Raw genomic sequence first — 21,626 nt, forward strand, 5'->3', positions numbered from 1 at the left:
GACTAAATATTTGAGATTACTAAGAGATTTATGTAACAAACGTGCTGACAAGAAACCTGACACAACTTTAAAGTAACTGGAGAACCTAGAAATTAGACAAGGAAAATTACCTCTAAAATAGGCCTACCCCAAAGAATGAATACGGTAAAGTAAAATAAACTGTCTACAAGACATAGACAACAATTTCCACCCAAGGAGTACAAATAAGTACATCTAGTGGTAAAAATGGGAAGAATTGAATTGAATTGCAAGAAAGTCTCAACAAGGTTTAGCTGTGCCCCCATGTGTCTTGTCGCTGTGTTTCTGGAGTGGTACTTGTTAAAGTCTCTGTTAGTAGGCTAACATCTCCCAACCCATCAAATGAGTGTGGAGGGGATGGATCTGGGGCACCAGCCTCCTCTGTTGAGCCTTCTGGAGGTGTTGTGGGCATCAAAGAAAAGGTAGTTTCATCTCGTAAAAAAAGAAATATCTAGGTGTAGAGAGACTTGGTCAGTGATTGTAGCCTCTAGTACAGTCAGGAATTTGTGTAGGCTATATAGGACCATGTGATCTGTCTTGCCAAGAATGGACAAACTACATCAATAATGAGTCACATACACTATGATGTGTATTCAGCAATAAGACTCTTGAACACAACTAAATTTGTTTATTACTATTTTTGTCTTATTATTTCTTCGCTGGATTGAGCTACGTAAATCCTGTAACAAAAATACCACCAACATTGTTGTGTCGTATTAAAAAGGATATCCATCTATATTTGAAGCATACACCATTAATGAGTCATACACATTGAATTGGAAACATATACCATTTTATGTATTCTGTATTAATTACTGAGTGATGAGTACCAGTAAAGCAAATATTTAAGTGAACATGATGATGGTTGGTTATCTCATTGGCTGTAAGGTTAGAAGTTCACCGTGGGTAGTGAAACTGTAATGACCTTGTGACCATATGTTATACGATTTCACTTCTGTCCAGACAACAGCTGTTCACTGTCTTCCCACAAGATGGAAAGTTGAAAACCACTTCATTGAATGTGATGAGATATGAGAATTTAGGTATGAAAATATCGGCCGACAAACAGTTTTAAAAAAGACAGGAAAGACAGGAACGGCTACTCTTCTTTGGGACATGATAATTTATAACCATCAGAAACATAATGAAGCCATTTAGGATTTCAAAATAATTATGTTTTATTTTGAAAATTCAGCACACCCTTGATAAAGCTGCTTACTTTCAGGCTGTAAACCTGTTAGAGTGATCAGTTAGGGCATGGCGCGTAGGTGAACACAATACTGGAGAAGGCGCTCCACACAGCAGGGTTGTCTGTGCACACGGCCCCACCGCCTCTGCTCTCCTGACTGACTTCTCTGTTCATGTCGGCGATGCAGGTCCATGGCGTGGAGGACTCGGCCACCGTCACGCTCCACTTGGAGTGGTCCACGGTGATGCTGAAGGGTTCGGTGGTCGGAAGCTGCACTTCCTCCACGTTGTACACGAAGTTAGGGACGGAACAGTTGGAAGGCAATGGGTGGCGAAGTCTGCCCCAGCTCTTGGCATAGAAGTCACCTCCCATGTGAGTATCAAGCACAGCGGAGAAGAGATCTGCCAGAGGAAATATCTATATTAGATGTTGTAATCACCACACATATGTGTGCTTCATTTTAAGATGCAAATTTGTATGTTTTGTGTATACTTATGATTGATAAATGATGACACTATAAATCTTGTAATGTGGTATAGTTACCTATACTTATACTAAGCAAACCATTATCAGTAGGGCTTATGAATCATACATACCATCATGGAGTCTGCCATATTTGGCATAGCTGACAAACTTGTGTCCTGCCAGGGTGGTCATGTCGAGCTGTCGATAGAAGGGTGCCGCTCTGGGATAGCAGCCTTTATTGGCCACACAGTGGAGCTCAGTGTAGAAGGACTCAGGGATGTGGGAGTTAAATGGATTCACATGAATGTACTCGAGCTGGATTGCTGTGGAAGCAGACCACACAGGGCAGTTTGCAAATGATCAAAAAACATTTACTAACCGTGACAGCAACTGTGGCGGAGAGCAGCTTAAAAATATACGTTTTCTGGTTAAGACCTCAAATATCCAAATATCATCATCATCATCATTATCATCATCATCATCATCAACTTTATTGCCAGACTCAGGGTCCATTCAGAAAACACAGGCGTGACCTAAAACATTGAAAAGGTAAAGAACTTAAAGTTTGAAAACCTTACCAATGTTCTTGAAAGTAGAGTATTCATATGTTCCACAGATAAAGGTTTGTCCATTGTGGTAGCCGCTATCTGGCCAGAAAGCGTTAATGTCAACGCCGGGGAAATCCGGGGTACTGTGTGACAACCAAATGCCAGTTTGTTGGTCCAGCAGAACAACACCTGTGCAACAAAAAAAACAGAGGTCTCAGCAAGCAGTAGAAAGATTGTCTCGTAACCTTGCTTGCTGTGTGCTGCTAGCATCTCATTCTATTGGCTCACACTGTGTGTGTCTGAGTTTGTTACCTTTACTGTGTCCATAGGAAGAGGAGGCTGTTCTGTATGGCACTGGTGGTTGATCATTGTACAGAATGTATCCAAATGTGTCAGTCTGTACAGAACCACAGAGGGTAAATCAGCGATCAGAGAAATTTAATAGAAATGTAAACAAAACAAAATGTGTGCGTTGTCCTTGTTCATATGGACTGATGGTCTTACCGGTGTGTCAATGTTGTCAAATAGAGGTTTTAGTGTTTGAGCCACAGCACTCTGTTTGTCATCAATGGTGTACAGGCCTGGGACCCAGCCATTGGTAGAATCATCCATGTAGAGATACCTCAGTCCATTTTTGCCATCGATGTTGGGTTGCTTGTATATAATGTACCTAAAATACAATATACTCACATGCAATTATTGTGTCATATATATTGTATATACACAGAGTAGTAATGGATGAGATTTGTCAGTATTTACCAGTCAACGGCTTGTCCTTGCTCATTACGACAGGAAATAGATGTGGTGGCTGAGCAACCACCCACGGTTAACAGAATGCCAAGAAGGATCCCGATCATGTTGTCCTGTGTGGAAAAATCATATTTTGAATTTTGTGTTCATTGCACCAAATAACAACAGTCATACGCTTGTTATATTGTGCTGTTTATAAGTGAAGAAAATAATGATGTATTTACCAGAAGTTTCAGTGGTCACAACTTTCTCCTGAAAGAGTTTTGAGGTTTGACATCTACCTCATGCACCTTGGGACTTTTATAATCCCAAGAAAACGTCAAGCATTCAAAACAAGCAATGATATCACCATAATTTACTTTTTATCTGATGTATCCTTATCACATTTAGATTAATTTGGAACACTACTATTATTTTTAGGCAATGTGTAAATAACTTAGCAGCCAAATGATAGCAGGTTTATGTGTTGTTAGCTGTTAGGTGTTCTTTTTCAAATCTGTCTGCTATACTTTCATCAGTCTTTGACCTAAACAGTTCACACCAAGAATGATAGCTATAGCGATAATAACAGCAAAAAAAAGTGTCACGACATGAAGAGTGATATCGTCTGGGTCACTTTCAGTTATCGGCATTTATCGTTCTTGGTGTAAATGGCTTTTAATTTTGATAGTGTACTCAAACTCAAAAAGCCTTGATATTCTGATGGAAAAACTAAAATAATTGCAATAAACATTGCAATGCACAGACTTTATTTCATTATACAAATACAAAATGGTTATAATACAAAATGGTTCGAATGGTTATAATACAAAATGGTTCGAATGTAAATGCACCTTAAAACTTAAACATTGAATAAACTTCACAAACTTCCCTTTATTGTGAAAACCACCAAATCTAACCTGGGAATACCCTTTGCTCTGCAGGTCTGTCTGTTCAAGAGGCCATTGAAGCTCATTTCCAATGTCCCTAAAACACAGGCATGCAAATACAATCTCTAATCTGGCATGGATGTGCATATCTTTAGAGTCGGGTCCTTTAAAATCTTCATTTACAAGATTGCTAAACTTTCGAAACGATTTGGTAAGAGTTTACTGTATACCAATTTAAGTTTTAATTTAAGTCGTACGTCAACCTGACCCACTCCCAGTTGTACAATTATGAAGGTCTGGGTGTTCACAGTTCATGCCCTAATATAATAAGTGGGAAAAGTGCAAGTTCAGTCAACAGGCAAAGTTCTCCACAAACATGTGGGGGCATAAGCTGACTTGTCACTGTTTACACCTAAGGTCCAGCTCATGGTGTTTAATTAGCAACTTGATTTTGCTTAGTTTTTGAATTAGCTTTAGTTAGACTCAAGACTTTGCACTTTGCCCATCATTCTGTAAAAGGACTGGCCATTTGCCATATCGCAATGACAAACAGAGGGATATTTCACAAAACCTATTGGATTAAGACAAGATTTTTGTTGATTATATGGCTGAATTTAGCCATGGTTTCTCAAAATCAAAGAGACATACAATATGTTACTGTGGGGATTTATTCTGGGTGGCTAGCCTGGTCCCAATCAGGCTAACATACTTAACTAAGCTAACAAGCTTAGTCAATTCATGTAAATTCTGCTGTCTTATTGGTTTAACCTGATAAGAAGAACTTTATTCCATGTACCAATGTAGCCTAATATTTGCTATTTTTATTTGCTCACAAAACACCATAGATAGGCCTACACTCGCTACTCTCGCTGTTTTACAAAACTGTTTCCCCATTCAAAAATTAAACACTTCCTTAGTTTGTATCAATCAAAAGCTTTTGCTCACTTGGTGTGAATGAAGCTATTTTATGCATTATTTCAGCCATGAGTTCCTTTGAGGACGCACATGTATCCTAATTACTTACACTTGGCTTAACCTAGTCGTTCCCACTCCTGGCTTGGTGTTCATGAAACATGTTGAGTTAGAATGACCAGACAACGCTAGATCAAACATCGCTTTATCTGTTATCTTGAATTTTTTACTTCTGCATTTGTGAAATACCCCTCATATCATTTCTGGCTGTTGCTGTTGTTAATTATACTACAGTACATCTTGTAGCTGTGTTTCTGGACTGGTACGTTGGTGTCTCTGTTAGTAACATCTCTCAACCCATCAGTGAGGAAGGGGGTGGATCTGGGACACTATACACCCCTGTTGAGACCTCTGGAGAGGTCATGGGCCTAAAAAAGGTGCCTACTTGATAACCCCAGTGAGATGTTAACAAAGATTGCTCTGTTGGTGATGTTTTTTTCTGTTCTGTTTCTTTGGTGAAGCATTCAGGTTACTGGAAGTGTGTGTTGTGCCGTGAAGGTGACAGATCTCGGGTACAGCACATGGTGCATTTGCGACTGCCATAAGCTATTGTTTTTGTCTTGTTTCTTAAGTTTAGAGAGGCCTGCTCTGTGGCAGTGCATGTTGTACCATAAAGAGGTTCCTGGGTACAACATGGAGCGTGTCAATTGTGCATTGCCGTTGAATCATGCGTCATGGTGCGTAATGTGAATAGGCTCTCGGCCACTGTGGGAAATCCCACCCCAACCAGTCGCGCAAACACACTAAGCTGTTCTCCAGCTCCTGTAAAAGGCCTTAGCATGTGAAGAACGAGTAGATGGCCCGGCGGAACACCCTGTAGATGAGGGCGTTCTGTGTGCAGATCAGTCCCCCGTCCCTATAGGCCTGCCCCCTCTCGCGGTTCAAGTCGCCCAGGCACACCCAGCGATCCCTCGGATTGACGGAGACACACCACTTGGAGTGGTCGTTGTGAGAGTGGAAATAGAAAGGGCCGGGCAGTCGAACGCCGCTGACGTTCAGCACGTGTCTGCTCAGGGTGCAGTTGGAGAAAAGCTCGTGCCCGTCTCTCTGCCAGCTCTCCACCAGGAGGTCCGTGTTCAGCAGCTGAGCGACCCAGGCAGTGTAAATGTCTGTGGAGAAGAGTGCGAGGAGAGAGAGAAGGATTACAGGTTTCTTAAGTGCAGGCAAGGTTTCACTTCCCCAGAGAAATTTATGAACCTTAACTATGAGGAAACAAACCCAATGTGTCTCAATTTTGTGTGGTCTATATGGGCCTATAGGCCTGCATCCTGTTCATCAGATCAGATGCTCTACCCAGTTGACAGAGCACACACTGGGTCCTTTAGTGCGATTCGTGTCTTTATAGTTGGACAAAGGGGGATTCTAGAAGCACACCTACTGTCATTCTACAAAGATGAGACAGAACTGGCAGTGTCCATTTGGGCATTACTGCTCTATCGGGCCTCTCTGCGCTGTTAAGATTGTCACTATTTGGCTCTATTTGGGGACTTTGGGCCCACACACTACTGTGGCTTCTTTCAAGATTTGTTATTGTATGTACTTTTAAAGCTATTGTTAACTATGGCCTGTTATGTTTTTAGGTATATTATTGTTTTGTCTTTATCTATGTAGAACACATTGAGTTAACCCTGTGTTTGAAATTTGATATAAATAAACTGGCCTTGACTTCCCTTGCCAATCTTCTCATTCTATATTGCAACATTGTTTTGCAGGGTGTTTTCTGTTTGAATTCAATTTATGTTGTTTCAGTCGTCAATACTATTACAAATATCTATTACAAAAGTTATTTTTTTGTGGCTGTGATAACAAAAACCTCCGATTATTGACATATCTGTTAAAAGAGCATCTCTCCTGTTGCATCATTTGAGTCAACAATTACACAAGCCACTTGTACCCTGTCATTCTCAATGTCAATAGTGCACTCACATAAGAGACAGTTGTAAAACATTATCCCTTTTACATATCTCTCATCCAGACAGTAAACATTTTCACCTACCATCAACAAAGAGGTGTGACTTGACAAAACTGAGAAAGCTCTCCCCTTTGGCCGATACCAGTTTCTTCACATTCCTATCTCTGGGCAGACGAGGGTTAACCCTCAGGCAGAGCTGAGCTAGACGGGTCATGTCTGCCCAGAGAGGAGCTGGCAGCGAGCAGTTGTAGACGTGAGGGTTGCTGTATGCCAGCTGTTCAGCTGCAAAGGACACACAAGACAGTTAGAATGCAGAATTACATTTTTATGTTTTCATGTTTTCATTTGGCAGATGCGATTATCCAAAGCAACTTAGCAATCGGATAACATTTAAGTTATTAAGATAAAGAGCTATAGCTACAACAATGGAATGTTTTAAAATTAACGGCTATTGGTGGTATATGTGACAGGATAAAGCATCTTTGTTCCTGTTTCTGATAGTTTGATTATGTTGTGATCAAAATATAATTAGACACTTGTTAAGATGGTTTTGGTACAGCACCATTTCCAAAAAAAAGAGAGAGCGGACCCAGTGTCAAATAAAAACTGAATATGATCATTTGCAAATCATCTAAACCCATATTAGTTGCAAAAGGCATAGACAATATATCAAATGAAATATATCAAATATATACAATTACAATATAACAATATATCAAATGATATTGATAAATTGTACTATTTTTTATGAAAAATACACTCATTTTGAATTTGATGCCAGTAATAAGTCTTACAGAAAGTTGGGACAGAGGTGACCAAAGGTTAAAAAAGTTGAGTGATGCATATGCAACATCTAACAAATAATTAGGTTAACTGGAATCATGAGGTAAAACATCTAAGATGTAAAGATGGTTCATCATTGAGGTGTTCATCACTCGGTGAAAACAACAGTGTACATGTAACAGTATAAGAATATGCTCTTCAACCAGGCTAGCAATTGGTCTCCTCAGTTCCCAAATATTTACAGACTGTTACAACACAGTGGTAAACATGCCCCTGTATCAAGTTGCATGTTGTCTTTGCACAATTCTTAATTATATGGTTTACACAGTGTAACGTTTTTAGAAATGGAGCTGTAGTTTCGGGTGTTTCCTTACATATTGCATGAAATTGCTCATAGCTGTAGGTGACACAGAAAAGGACCTGTCCAAAGAACATGCCAGTAGAAGGATAGTCAAAGCCCCTCTCAGGGAAAGGAGGGAAGTGGGGTATGGTGTGGGATAACCAGAACCCTTGAGACTTATCAAACATTACAACACCTGTGGAAATAAAGATGCATACATGACACATGAGTCATTATCTCAACGCAATGCAGATCTATGTGGGCATTGCCTCAGTGTTGTTCTATGGGGATTTTTGTATCACAAAAAACTCTATGCAACAGGTTAGTCATCAGTGGACATTTTCAACATGTTATTACAAGGGGGAAAAAACACTTGTATTGTACACGCTACTGAAACTGACATGAATGAGACAGTGATAGAAGTTTCTCTCTGAAAGTGAACATTTGGGAGACATCGTTGTCCTGACACCGCAGCTCTTATCAGGGGCGCTCTTTGTCCTGTCCCCACCTCCTAAAACCACACATGTATTGGACTGCTTTCTTTGTCACTCTAATCTCGGGGGCTAAGGTCAAAGGGAACAGGGAAGAGGTGCCCCCATATGTGAGAAAATCATCCATACTGAAAGCCTACAGTGCGCTGCATACCTTTGGTGTGACCATGCTCCATGTCATAGGGCAGCTCAGGGGGAGCGTCATTGTAGAGCAAATAAGCTGAGCTGTTGGACTGGGCAAAAAATTATAAAATAGTATGTCATACTCCATATTATAATAATTTTAAACATATTTGAATGTATGTATCTATATGTTGGACTATAATCAGAGCCATATATAATACGATCAGGCTGTCCCTTTCATACCTTGTACCCTTTGCCCTGGTACAGCTGTCCAAGGGTAAGCCCTGCTGCTCCACTGGTGCTGTTGACTTTGAACGTGCTCAGTTCCCAGGTCTTCATGGAACCATCCAAGTACATGTAGTCCAGACCAGTTCCAGCATTACCCATTACGTATTTGGGTAATTTGTAGATAATGAACCTTTTAGAAGCAAGACAAAATAGTGTGGAAGTAGACTACAATCTCAGTTAATGTAAGCGTTTGATAGCACAATCGCTGATGGTTTACTAGTACAATACTGAAAATATAATTCATCACGCCTAATGACACCGGGAACAAGTCGTAACACTAGCCTTGAAAGTCATACACGTGGAAAATAGTGTCCACTTTGACATTGTACCTACCAGTCAACGGGTTCATTCTTCTCATTTCTACATGAAATGTTGCTCTGGCCAGTAGATGTAACAGCCAAGACCAAATGTAAAACGTGCAAAATTACAGTAATGTAATTTAACATTTTAGAAGTCCACGATCAGTCACAAGAATGTCAACACTGAACGTGTTCATGCAATGCAAAACGAGAAGTGGCCTGTTTTAGTTCTGTTTCCTGCTTAGGCAAACCTTGCAGTCTATTGCAGCTGTGTGATTCTCAATCTCAAACCACATCAAAGCATTCTGTATATTTTAGGAATTTGGGAGAAATCAGCAGAAACTAAATAGATAAGAAGGGGAAATACATAAAACAAATGCCAGATCAATAATGACTAAACTGACACTTAGTGTTATTACCTCATCTTGGTTGTATGTTTGTGCCCTTCAGGTCTGACAGCTCTACCAGTATCTTTTAAGTATAAAGCTAATTATTATTTAATATAACATTCTGTTTATAATTGTATATAACTTCTGGTGATATGTTTCTACTGTACCTGCTTTTTGGTCATATTTCACCTACTGTTGGCAGTGCGTTCACCTGTATGCCAGAGGCCATCTTTGGCCCAAACTCCAAACATTGTGCAACCAAGACAAAACAAACAGCACCCAGCTCATCCATGTCAACACATGCTCTGCCAGCCATACTCCACTCCTGGGGAAGACAGACAGGGAGAAGGACTCAGGCTAAACATGGCCGCTTCGGTAAGGACCTTATCACATGTGATCGTTTTGCCCATTTCTTCCTTAGTGAAAGTCTGTTGCTAAACATTTTTTTTTTGCTTGTCCTGAAAAAAAAATCACTGAGTATATGGGATCCGCTTGGGACATTTTCACCTGGTAATCACCAGGTACTGAGTTCTAAGTCTGGTAGAATGTTGAATTAGGATTAATTCAGGATGGCATTATTTTCGCAGGATGTGGAGTTTGTGCGGACAGGCTATGGAAAAAATCTGGTGAAGGTTTTGTACATCAGACGTGAGGGGACACACCACTACATCATTGAGCTGAAGGCAAACGTAGAGCTAACGCTGCAGTCCCACAAAGACTACCTCCAGGGGGACAACTCGGACATCATCCCCACAGACACCATCAAAAACACTGTGCATGCCTTGGCCAAGCTGAAGGGAGTAAGATGAACCTGTGGCACAATGCATGAGACATGCACGATCACTCTTAATATGCTGCTATACTGGACAAAAAATGACAGTGTTTTTTGTTTTTGAAAGGTTAAAACCATAGAAGATTTTGCACTGGATATCTGTGAACATTTCTTGACATCCTTCAAGCATGTCACCAATGCAGAGGTGTACATTGAAGAAGCTCCGTGGAAACGGCTGGAAAAGGTATTGTTACTTTATTCTGAGATCAACCGTTGGTGAGGCTTTTCCTCCATGATGGGGTGTACAGTAGTCTTAACTGAGGCATGTTGTGGTTTCCTCACAGAATGGAGTGGAACATGCCCACGCCTTCATTTTCACTCCAGAGTCTTGGCGCTTCTGTGAGGTTAAACAGGTTCTCAATGGTAAGTAGCATGGTGATTTCCATTCAGCCAAAGGTCTCAGGTCAATATGCGCATACCATTTGAGCATACCAAGTGTTGTCAGCATTGCTTGGGAAAATGCTGTGAGTTTTTGGAAGTTTCTGCAAAGTACTATCACCTTCTTAAATGAGCATTACATATCACAACCACACCTTGGAGCAGAAATCTGAAGAAAAAGTCTATTTTTTTACAGTATACATATCTCATTTTCATGCAAACAAATGTACTACTCATAAACACATGCAATTCAAGTAGATGTACTCGTTTATTTTAAGATGACTGATGGTATAAGATAATATCAGAGATGACAGATGTATCTTCTCCATACATCTCTTTCCCCCCCAGGGACTCCTGTGATTCACAGTGGGATCCGGGACATGAAGGTACTAAAGACCACCCAGTCTGGCTTTGAGGGTTTCCTGCGGGACAGATTCACAACGCTGCAGGAGGCCAAGGACAGGTGCTTCTGCACAGTAGTGTACACCAAGTGGCGCTACAGCACACGCAACGCACCATTTGATGAAGCCTGGTGAGTGGTTTTAAAATACTGTAACACTAACACAATATTGACGTACACATGGGGCAACCTTTTGAGCAATGTTGCTGGGCAGCCACATAACCAGTCCTCTATTCATTCTGATTGGATGATCATGGCAATTTCCCTACCGATGATTACAGTTCTTCAGAAAATAAACTGTTGCTCTAGCCTGGGTGTTCCCATCCTGCCTTGCGCGGTGATTTCATTGGTCGCGTCAGCCAGGCTACTGTACAGTTGCTCCTTATCAGTGGGAATATGCCAGAACCAAAGTAATGAGGAACACTGCCCAACAATAAGCTCAAAAAGTTACCCCGTGTTTCATCAGTTTAAGCGTGCGGGCACTGTGCAAGTACTATTACTTAAATATGCTCCCAGCCCCCTCCTCCTCCCTCTCCTGAGACTACCCCCACCTACACACACACACACCAGACTGGGTGGTCTTTAGTACACACACACACACACACACACACACACACACACACACACACACACACACACACACACACACACACACACACACACACACACACACACACACACTTCTATGTCTTATACAGTATGTTGTGTCATGTCTTATGTCACTATGCCTGCATGGAGAAATTGCCCCTTGGGGATAAATAATGTTTTTTTCATTGAATTGAATTGAATTGAATAGTTCTTAACAACTATTACTTTGGAAAACTTGGTGACACACTTGGATAATCCACCCACAGACTATCTACCGAAGCTCAGACTATCCACAAACTATCTGTTGACACGGTTAACTACTGTTTATGATTAAGATTAAGGTTAAGTTGTTGAATTTGGTTAAATAAATGTTCAGTAATTGTTCAACAACAATTTTACATATAGAACTTGAATCTTAACATCTGATCTGTTAAGTCAGACTATGTGGGCAAACTATCCAAATAAAATCTAACCTTAAAAATCAGAAGAAAAATCACGAGGACTTGTTTTTTTGTGCAGGAAAACTGTCAGAGACACAATCGTTGAGAAGTTCGCTGGTCCTTATGACCGTGGGGAGTACTCTCCATCCGTTCAGAAGACCCTGTATGACACTCAGGTCCTTGTGCTGGACCGTGTCCCTGAGGTACTGTAGGCCAAAAACATGTGTCTATAAACGCAGAGCTACTGTAAGTCTTACGTCAAACAATGCTGAATAAAGTCAATTGAATACTTGCCCGATACGTAGGACAACTAAGCACTTAAATGAAATATAAGCAACACATCAGCACAAATGCCTTTTAGAGGAAGTATAAACATGTGATAACTTCACACTTTTTAAATATGTTTTTTTTTTAAGTATAGTGTTGTATATTTACTCTGTTTGTCTTTTAAGAGTTACCCAACTGTGTTGACATGACAATAAAATAATAATCTATCTAACATAATGCATGTTCATGAGGTCAAATGTGGGGGGGAAAAATGCTGACCATTTCTGTCTTCCCAGATTGAAGAGATTGAGATTGTGATGCCCAATCAGCATTACTTCACCATTGACATGACCAAAATGGGCCTGTCAAACAAGGACGAGGTATGTGCCACAGCAATGAACATTTATCAAAACAACACCTCTTATTGTGGTGTATCCTAAACCACTGCAACAGATATCATACAAAGTATGTTCTGTAGCCACAGAGGACAATCATACTCTTTATTACTCTACACACGCAAGTCATGATAGGCAATGTTCTTGATGCTATCTGAGTGACTGAGGGTTTAAGACTCAGTGACGTGCACTACAATAAGACATTGATTACATTATTTGTAATGACTGATGCTGGATTTGTATTAAGTTAAGTTGGCATTAGAACACCTGAAGGTCAGGTTACTGTAAGTCCATGTGAGAGATTATGAAGGGATGACAGTGTAAGACCAAGTTTAATTGAGAATGCCCGGAAGTAGTGTGTACAAATCAGCTAACACACGAATATTGTGGTGCCAAGTGTGTATAAACTGTACTTGCAAATGTAGGCTAATATATACCCATAGAAGTATTTAAATAGGAAAGCTCATCCTGAATCGATTAGACGATAATCACCATCCAAGAATCATAGGTGCAAATGCATGCAGTTTCCCCTAAGAGCAAGTGCAAATATTCAGAGAAATAAACATGTATTACTGTATGTGTGTGTTTTCCCATGATGTGAACTTTGAGTCCCATGTGCTCTCTTCAGGTCCTGCTTCCCCTGGACAACCCTTCTGGGAACATCACGGGGACCGTGAGGAGAAAGCCCCGTGCCAAACTCTAATAGAAAACACAGAAAGCTGGATGTAGCTGGAAGCTACAGTACATCAGTCAATTTCTGCTACAGTATATGTTTATCAATTCAAAAACAATGTGAAAATGCTAAAACTGCTCTTGCTTTTACTATCTACTGTTACTAACAGCCTTGGCTTATACATTAATTTTGCAAAATGTCTATGAGGTTAATACACGGGGGCAGTTAATATGGTATTAATATGGTTTTTGCAGCATATGCACAGGAAATTACTGTACAAACAAGTGTATGTCTCTGTCCCTCTAAGGCCTTGTACAATGTTTTGGCTTATTTTTTAGTACAACACTGTTTTTTTTAATTGATAAAAATGAGCCAAGGAAGCTTAATCATGACAAAACTATTAAATCATGTCAGATAAATCTCTTTTATAGTTATTGTGCATTTGTCAACAGCCGCAAAATCTATACAATTGTAGTCATGTCAAAACAAATGATTACTTGAGGGAAAACCAAGCACAGTTTTCAATACAGCAGCCAACTGAAAAGATTCACACATCCAACAACTCATTATCAACTACACCAAGGACGCCATGGACATATATTACCTGATGAAAACGAAAATATACAAACATTATTTAACATGATCTGTCACACATTTCATGAATATCTGGGTTATCCAATTTTGGATATACATTTAAAATGATTTGACTTGCCATCAATTAAAAGATAAAAAATAAATTATAACTAGCAGATACAATGATCTCAAAACAATAGTCACCATGTAAAGTACTCTTCTGAGATAAATTAGCACCACTGATTTGATCAGATTTCATACATTATTAATGATTCTTAGGGGCTATGGCTTTCACTATACTATTATACAAAACTGCACACATCTTTATAAAAAGTTAAATAAACAGCAAATCCCAACATCCCTGGTATTTACAAATGAAATTAAGAGATTCACCTTTCAGATCATCCAGTTTGGGAGAACTGCACGCAATAAATCAGTACACTACAACGTGCAATGTAGTGTTGACTTCTGGGTTCCACATGAGGGAAAAACATATCTACACATAGCTCAGACACACACACACACACTCAGTCTCTCTCTCCCACACACACAAGCATGCACACTACGCAACTATCATAAGTTAAAAATAAACAAGTCAATATTTACATTATTTCTAATGACCCAACAACAAGAAGGTATAAGCAGTACAACAAATACTGATATGCCCCTTTCAAAACATCCAGTAGTCCAATGAAGTTTCACCCTTTCCTCTCACAATGTCCGTGTCCCCCCACCCCCCACATGATGATTAAAAAGTGGAAGTATCCTCTCTCATCAAAAGTAGAACCCTGTAGTATCCATACGGTCACGTGATTGTCTTGTCCTCAGAGGGTACTTGTTCATGGTGCTACGACACATTGGTCTTAAGATGCTGAGTCTGCAGGGGTTTAACATGGTACTCGTAGATCTTCAGTGCTGGTCCCAGCTTTATCGACAGACCCGTCAGGACGTCATTGCGAGTCATCAGTAAAAGGGACTTGCCATCAATCTCCTGAAAAGCACAGATGATATGTGATACACAGATTAAATATACACATATACAGGGTTGGGTAGTAATTGATTACAACTGATCTGGAATATTTAATCAGATTGCAAAAACCAAGAAACTATAATCAGACCAGATTACATTACAAAAAATCTATGAAGTAGACCTTGCAAAACACACACACACACACACACACACACACACACACACACACACACAATCAAGGGCCTTTTCTATTCACTTTTATCTCTATTCTTCTGTCTGAAATAGACAAAAAGGGTCATGCTCTACCTGTGAAAATAGCATTACATAAAGCATTATGGGCGTGCAATGGAAAAATCATGCATGCTATTCTCTATTATATTCAGTGTAGCATCAAAATTAGCTTGTCCCATTATCTGAAGATAAAAAAAAACCTTACAATGTGTTTTAAAGTTAAAAATAAAAGGAATGTTGTTGGAACAATTTTTTGTTAGTCTCTTTTATTGAATGTGTTTAATATGAGTATTTTATTTTGAAGTATTCCAAAAGTATTCAGTTCTATTACTGATAACAAAAGTTCAGTCTGTCAGTACTCAACAATGGATTACATTTCAAAGTAATCTGACCCAACACTGTATATAGTTTTCAAAAATCAGAAGTCAATGGATTCAAAAGCAGTTTGTTATGTGAAACGTTTTTCCTCAGTCTCACCTGATCCTGGAAAGCGTTTGCTTGCTCCTCAAACCCAGTGGCTTTGAAGTAATTGACAACATCAACGACCGCCCACTGGGCAGGATCTGGAAGCTCACCATTCTCCACCGTGCTGTCCGTCAAATGCGAAACAGATCAAATTTACAACAACTAGGTTAACTAACTAGCCCAGGGGAGCTTTTGAACAACAAGACATATCTGTTGTACATGCACTTAGAGTAGCGTGAGCCGTTTTGGATAAAAGCATCTGCTAAATACCCATACTGTATAACCATAACTATACTGTATACTGTGACTGGACTCCAGTCAGGCTTGAGGTACTAATCTACACCCTGACAGGATGGTAGAAAGAAATGAAGAGTTCCGATGCAAAACCCTCTAAACACCACCTCCGTAAAAATGAGATAGCTGTGATTGAATGCTCTCCACACTGTATAGTATACGTTAATCAAATCATTTAGCTTCATTTAGTACCACCCTCTTCCTGGTCTGAAATATCAATTTATTGACAGAAATCTACAGGAGCCTGATGAAAAATGCTAATTTCAAAGAAAAGTCATACCTTTTAATGTCCAGAGAACCATTTGCTTTAGTCTCCATGGTCACAACAGAGGAACAGTGGGCCACCTACAGGAGTTCTGTAAGAACAAATCCATCTATGTTACAGGAGCAAAAGGCCTGCAAGAGGAAGTGCCCAGCTAACTAAACATCATATCAGATATAAAAAGGTATTTCAAATACAAACTCCAAAACATAGGAAAAGGAAAGTGGCCAGTGCTTAGCAACATCGCTGATGGTGGTTGATAGCAAATATGATCCAAAGATCCTTAAATGATCTTTGGTTGATAGCAACATAAAGCAAAAACTAGAATACAGGTCCCATCAAGTTTTCTGTCTTTAATTAATAAAGAAATTAATTGAAATAGCATTACCTGGTGTGAGATATTATGTATTCAAACTGCCTATGCCTAGGATGTTCTTCTAGAGCAAATTTAGTGAAAAGGTTGAGTGGGACAGTTTGTGTCAAATGTAGAGACTGGCTCCCAACTTGTTACTGAACAACAGATCAACTGTATCCATGTCAAACATTCTGCTACAATGTTATTATTGTATGTTTCGATGCAATATATTTAGCAGACAATTAAGTTTCTCGCGTGTCAAAGTTTCACGTCAATGTGTGCAGTAGCCTAGTGGTTTTTAAAGAAGTCTCGTAAACGTACTAACGTCGAGAGACATTTTCCCCTGAAGCAGATAAGTAGGCATAGCTTAGACATAACATAATGCAGGAAAACCAAACCTTTCAGAAGAGTGAAACTGCTTCACGTTCAATTCCACGTAAACATAAAGCTTAACGTTATCCTACGAACTAGAAGTTCGAGTCTTTAGATTGCATTGTTGCAACAGCAATATGACAAAATGTGTGATATTACAACTACATAAACGTTGGCTTTTTGGTCCCGCAAGAATAATTAGAACTAGATCTAGTTCTGCTACTAGTCCATGAGTTAAACTGGACTTGAGGTTAGAGAGCAGTTTAGCTGTTAGCCAAATAGCAGTGGGTATCCTAAACATAAGGTGTTAATGCACTGTCTGTTGTTTGGAAAAGATGACGAGGTTATTACTCTCGTGTTCGCACTTTCAGTACAGTGTATTTGGTAATTAAGCCAACGTAGACCAAGCGGATAAGACAGCTGACTAGCAACCAACTCGCACAGCTAGCAAGTTAGCTTACATTTTGCTGCTAACTAGCTAACTTCGCAATTAATCATACCGTCCGCTGCATGTCACCCATCATAACTTTAGTGATAAAGCAAGGCAGTTTAATTTCACCTCGTTTGTTGACAAAACACACCAAAATCTATCATGTTAAATGTCAACTGATGAGAGATGTATCTAGTTTACTGGAATAGCTATAAGGTTAATAGCTGATTTTAGCTAAGTTATCTTTCACTCACCTTTCATATTATTTCGGCTCAGTTAATCAATGGTTTATTAGCTGCTAGTCCTTTAAGTGACTGAGTTTCACGATACCAAAATAACTTTCTGGCTAGGTTTATTAGTCTAACATAGCAGGAATATTTGCCCTCAAATGTCTTTCTATGAGGTTTGCATCTGCAGCCTGTGTGTGGGTATGGCAGTTACCTCGTCAGATTTCAAAATACAAACTCCACTCTGGTTAACCCTTTCCAACCTGATCCTGCATTCTCAGGATAAATGGCATATAGCAGCCATTTATGGAGAGAGCTTGAGCAAGTTTCCTTTTGGGTACCCATTGATGCGATGCTTAGATTTGTAGTGATCATTTACCATACCAATATATTTCCTTCGAACCATGATTTACATAAGCATGCTCATTTATTATGTTAAACTCAGAGGCTATTCTGATGTAGACCAACATAATCAGAGTTCATGCATGTCTCAGATATTGAGAGTGAGATTCAAGTTTCCTTTGTAAAATGTGTGATTTCAGCAATGTAAAAAATGAAATCAATAGAAAACTTCATTTGTGAGAAGAAACTAGTGTTGTTTTTGGCGGCCTGTTTTGGTTTTAGTTTTAGTCTAGTCTTTGTGTCAAGCTGTCATTTTAGTTTTTATCAGTTTTAGTCACGTTCATACTCTTCTAGTCTAGTCAAGTTTTAGTCGACTAAAAGTATGAGCATTTTAGTCTTATTTTCGTCTAGTTTTAGTTGACGAAAACGAATGACTTTAAGTCTTGTTTTTGCCAATGAAAATTGGATTTTAGCATCTTTTTATTAATGCAATTCTATTTTAAGGGGTTGTTCCTCCATAGACTGGGTAAGACTGTTTTTAGTGGCAGGCACTATAGCACCAGCGAACTCTGAAACTATAGGACTGGATGAAATGTGCAGATAACGGTCTCCACTGATAAATATCACACTGGCTAACCTGGAAATGAGGTCCTATGTCCAAAATTCTGAACTACCCCTTTAATAGGAAATGATACATTTTAGTTAATTTTCATGGATTAAAAAATTACAAATATTACAGGTTACATAGGCACTGAACATTGACAGTGGAATCAGGTATGTTACACAGAGTTTGGTCTCCCCCTGTCACCATGAAAGGACTATTTGGAATATTCTGTAGACCTGCTGTTCCTTTTCTGAGAACAATTTAACTTAAGATCAAGTTGTCCTTAGGTTATTGAATGCTGTAAATGTGGATGCTATTTCACCATTAACTAGGTAGCCTAAGCGTGGTTACACACAACTGTCATCTTAATGAAGTGTTTTGTAGCCTATAAAACGCATTTCACGTTCATCACTCAGTTTTGGTAGGCTACAGGTCTATGCCTTGAGTGGTCGCTGCCCCTTTAAATGCGTGGGACTTTAAATTACATTTTAACTCCATGCTGATTTTGTTGATGAACAGCACCGTCTTTGATTCAGTTTTTCTACCGTTTAAATAAACGACACACGCGCACTTGTGTGGTTGGTAAGGAATTGTTTTCAATAGTGTTCTTGCAATTCCCACACAACATTAGATAGCCTACTAAGTTTCCATTAAAAATGTGTCTATGATTAGAACTTCGTTGCTGATCGGTGGAATAATGTTATTATTGTCGGCTATATGACAGCGCCAGCATCAGCTGGACAGAAGCTTAGGCTACACACTAATCAAATCTGCAGTTGCCTGTTAACATTTTCATCTGAATTAGATCTAGGCCTATATGCGGAGGTGAGATAAGTAGCCTAGTGCAAAGTTGAACTGAGAGAGTTGCCAATCTAACGGACTGAACGTAGCCTATATTTCTTAGCTTATATTAGCGATAACGATAGGCTATACATCTACCGCTCCTTTGCTACATGATCAAATATGATCAGATGAGTGACAGAAGCACCGGATACCAACAGGCCCACGCGAGAAACGCTCGTCCTCTGGTATGATAATCACTAATCAGACCATGCAACCTGATGCGCCCCTGAAGTGAGACGCAGGAAACAGAAATACTGCAAAATAATAACACAACTAAACGACACAAAATAATGTTATAACATTCATGTCCTTCTGGTCTTCGAAAATGAAGAGAGATGTTAGCATGGTTTTTATTTTGTAAACCACATTTAGTCTCGTTTTTATTCGTCAACGATATTGCCTTATAAATTTAATTATAGTCATCGTCACATGGCCAGCATTTATGTTGCGTCTCGTCTCGTTATAGTCACGTGAAAAAAGTTCGTTGACGACGATATTTAGTCATAATTTTCGTTGACGAAAGCAACACTAGAAGAAACAAAAATAAACCGAAGACACCAAGAATGGTTTTGACATCTGTGTTTTTATTGGGAAAATGCACATACGGAGGAACCATGTAGGCCTATGAGAAATAAAGGTTATGTGGGTTTACAGTATGTGACAGATGACAAGTCATGGCAACAATCCACAAACGTTAGTTTCAGATTCCCTGTAATTACATGATTTATTCCAAAAACACAAATCAGCTACTCACAAAACTATATGGAATACACTGTACTAATGTTCATCTTGAATTGTCATCCATTTTTTTGTTTGATAGTTAGAGTATTTAATACTCCTGCAGGAACTATTCAGCAGTATATGGACAAGGCCTATTTTGTTACAATAACATGCCAGCTGACACACTATAAACCCACTTTTTATGACCACAGACAGTACCAATGACATCTCAAGATGCACCCAAAATACTGGAAAACACTGGAGTCCACCCCCCCCCCCCTCCCCACCCCACCCCCACCCCCACCCCCCTAGCAGGAACTGGAGGGCTTACAATTTTCACAAGTACTTTGAGAATCCAGCGCCAGATTCAGATTCAGATTTCAGTTCAAGTTTATACAAAAGGAAATTGATCAGTTTCTAACAGAAGCCATTTTGTAAGAGAAAAAACAAAGCGGTGGAGAGGGTAATGTGGGTATAGCTTTTTTGGGGGGACAACGCTAGGTTACCAGGTGGCATTACTTAATTACAGAGGTCAGTCAAAAAAAAGTCAGAACTGAAATTAGGCATTTGAAATGAATAACATACTTTGCTTGCATACATCTTTCAGTGCTGCAAGTAAACAGCTTGATGGTGAAATTAAATACACCATGACTGCAAAAATGTACATTTATTAGATATCGATAAACATTTAAAAACTGAAATGATTCAACATTAACAGACTAAAAATCAAAATGAAAACTCAGCTATGCGAGGTCTCTTGCCCTCAAATTTCTTTAAGTACATAATGTTGCAGTTGGAGGAAGATCAGGACGGGAGTGTGTGTGTGTGTGTGTGTGTGTGTGTGTGTGTGTGTGTGTGCCTTAGCATATCTGCTCTACCACATATTGTCTACATATATAACAATCCCCAAAACATCTTTGGAGAAAACTAAGAGACTTTTAATGACTTTTGACATTCCTGTCAAAATAAAAGTCCACTTTTGCGCTACGATATCTTATCATAGCTAATGAAAACGTCTGCTCTGAAAACTCTCACCCTGTGGATGACAGGAGAAGCACATGTGTACATGAGGGATTATCTCACTGATATGACTCTGGTCTGTGAGGGGACGGGGGAGGAGGAGGGGGTGTGGGGGTTCTGTACAGTGCTTGAGAAGTAGAATACGTCAGGAAAAGGGTATGAAATGAGCCACGTGTAACTGAAAACTCCTTCATTCAAGTGTATTATTTTTCACTTTTGGTCATAATCTACACTCCACACCACAGACATAAAACACAGACCTTTGGGATAATGGGGAAAAATAATACAATACATTATCGCAAATGCTTTTTGTTATATTATACAGATGCTCAGTTTCAGTCTTTCCTAGTTCATTTTGACTGTTTTAAATGTATGTTGAACCTGCTGATAGTAGTAATAGAACGACAGAATCATAAACAGAGTGAATCTCATTAGCTTAAAAAACTGGGAGAGTACTTTGATTGAATAAGTTAATATGTGACCATTCACAGCGAAATCAGTCGTTTTGC

At 39.4% G+C, this 21,626-nt stretch overlaps 4 protein-coding genes across 5 annotated transcripts; 1 reads left to right on the forward strand and 3 right to left on the reverse strand.

Annotated features, from left to right (window-relative positions):
• Positions 1-1,099: 1,099 nt before the first annotated feature.
• On the reverse strand, positions 1,100-3,563 carry LOC134101671 (deoxyribonuclease-2-alpha-like). Its single transcript, XM_062555391.1, has 7 exons — positions 3,195-3,563; positions 2,980-3,083; positions 2,725-2,890; positions 2,533-2,617; positions 2,251-2,409; positions 1,804-1,995; positions 1,100-1,608 (listed from the first exon to the last, which is right to left on the reverse strand). Exons 2-7 carry the CDS (start codon positions 3,075-3,077, stop codon positions 1,265-1,267), a joined length of 1,044 nt encoding a protein of 347 aa, XP_062411375.1. The 5' UTR covers positions 3,078-3,083; positions 3,195-3,563; the 3' UTR covers positions 1,100-1,264.
• A 135-nt stretch (positions 3,564-3,698) lies between these two features.
• Positions 3,699-9,665, reverse strand: LOC134101670 (deoxyribonuclease-2-beta-like). 2 transcript variants are annotated; one of them, XM_062555390.1, is made up of 6 exons: positions 9,604-9,665; positions 8,704-8,878; positions 8,492-8,570; positions 7,881-8,042; positions 6,808-7,005; positions 3,699-5,920 (listed from the first exon to the last, which is right to left on the reverse strand). In XM_062555390.1, the coding sequence occupies exons 2-6, from the start codon at positions 8,845-8,847 to the stop codon at positions 5,586-5,588; spliced, it is 918 nt and encodes a 305-aa protein (XP_062411374.1). In that variant the 5' UTR covers positions 8,848-8,878; positions 9,604-9,665; the 3' UTR covers positions 3,699-5,585. The 2 variants fall into 2 exon arrangements, with proteins under 2 accessions (XP_062411374.1, XP_062411373.1); XM_062555389.1 differs by lacking the exon at positions 9,604-9,665 and adding an exon at positions 9,082-9,255.
• A 14-nt stretch (positions 9,666-9,679) lies between these two features.
• Positions 9,680-13,832, forward strand: uox (urate oxidase). The gene is made up of 8 exons (XM_062555388.1): positions 9,680-9,811; positions 10,024-10,236; positions 10,336-10,452; positions 10,553-10,631; positions 10,995-11,178; positions 12,154-12,277; positions 12,638-12,721; positions 13,365-13,832. Exons 1-8 carry the CDS (start codon positions 9,737-9,739, stop codon positions 13,437-13,439), a joined length of 951 nt encoding a protein of 316 aa, XP_062411372.1. The 5' UTR covers positions 9,680-9,736; the 3' UTR covers positions 13,440-13,832.
• Positions 13,815-17,782, reverse strand: samd13 (sterile alpha motif domain containing 13). Its single transcript, XM_062555392.1, has 4 exons — positions 17,616-17,782; positions 16,223-16,298; positions 15,661-15,772; positions 13,815-14,973 (listed from the first exon to the last, which is right to left on the reverse strand). The coding sequence occupies exons 2-4, from the start codon at positions 16,258-16,260 to the stop codon at positions 14,830-14,832; spliced, it is 294 nt and encodes a 97-aa protein (XP_062411376.1). The 5' UTR covers positions 16,261-16,298; positions 17,616-17,782; the 3' UTR covers positions 13,815-14,829.
• Positions 17,783-21,626: the final 3,844 nt, after the last annotated feature.

The sequence above is a fragment of the Sardina pilchardus genome, chromosome 15 (genome assembly GCF_963854185.1).
Source record: "Sardina pilchardus chromosome 15, fSarPil1.1, whole genome shotgun sequence".
Classification (NCBI taxonomy): Eukaryota; Metazoa; Chordata; class Actinopteri; order Clupeiformes; family Clupeidae; genus Sardina; species Sardina pilchardus.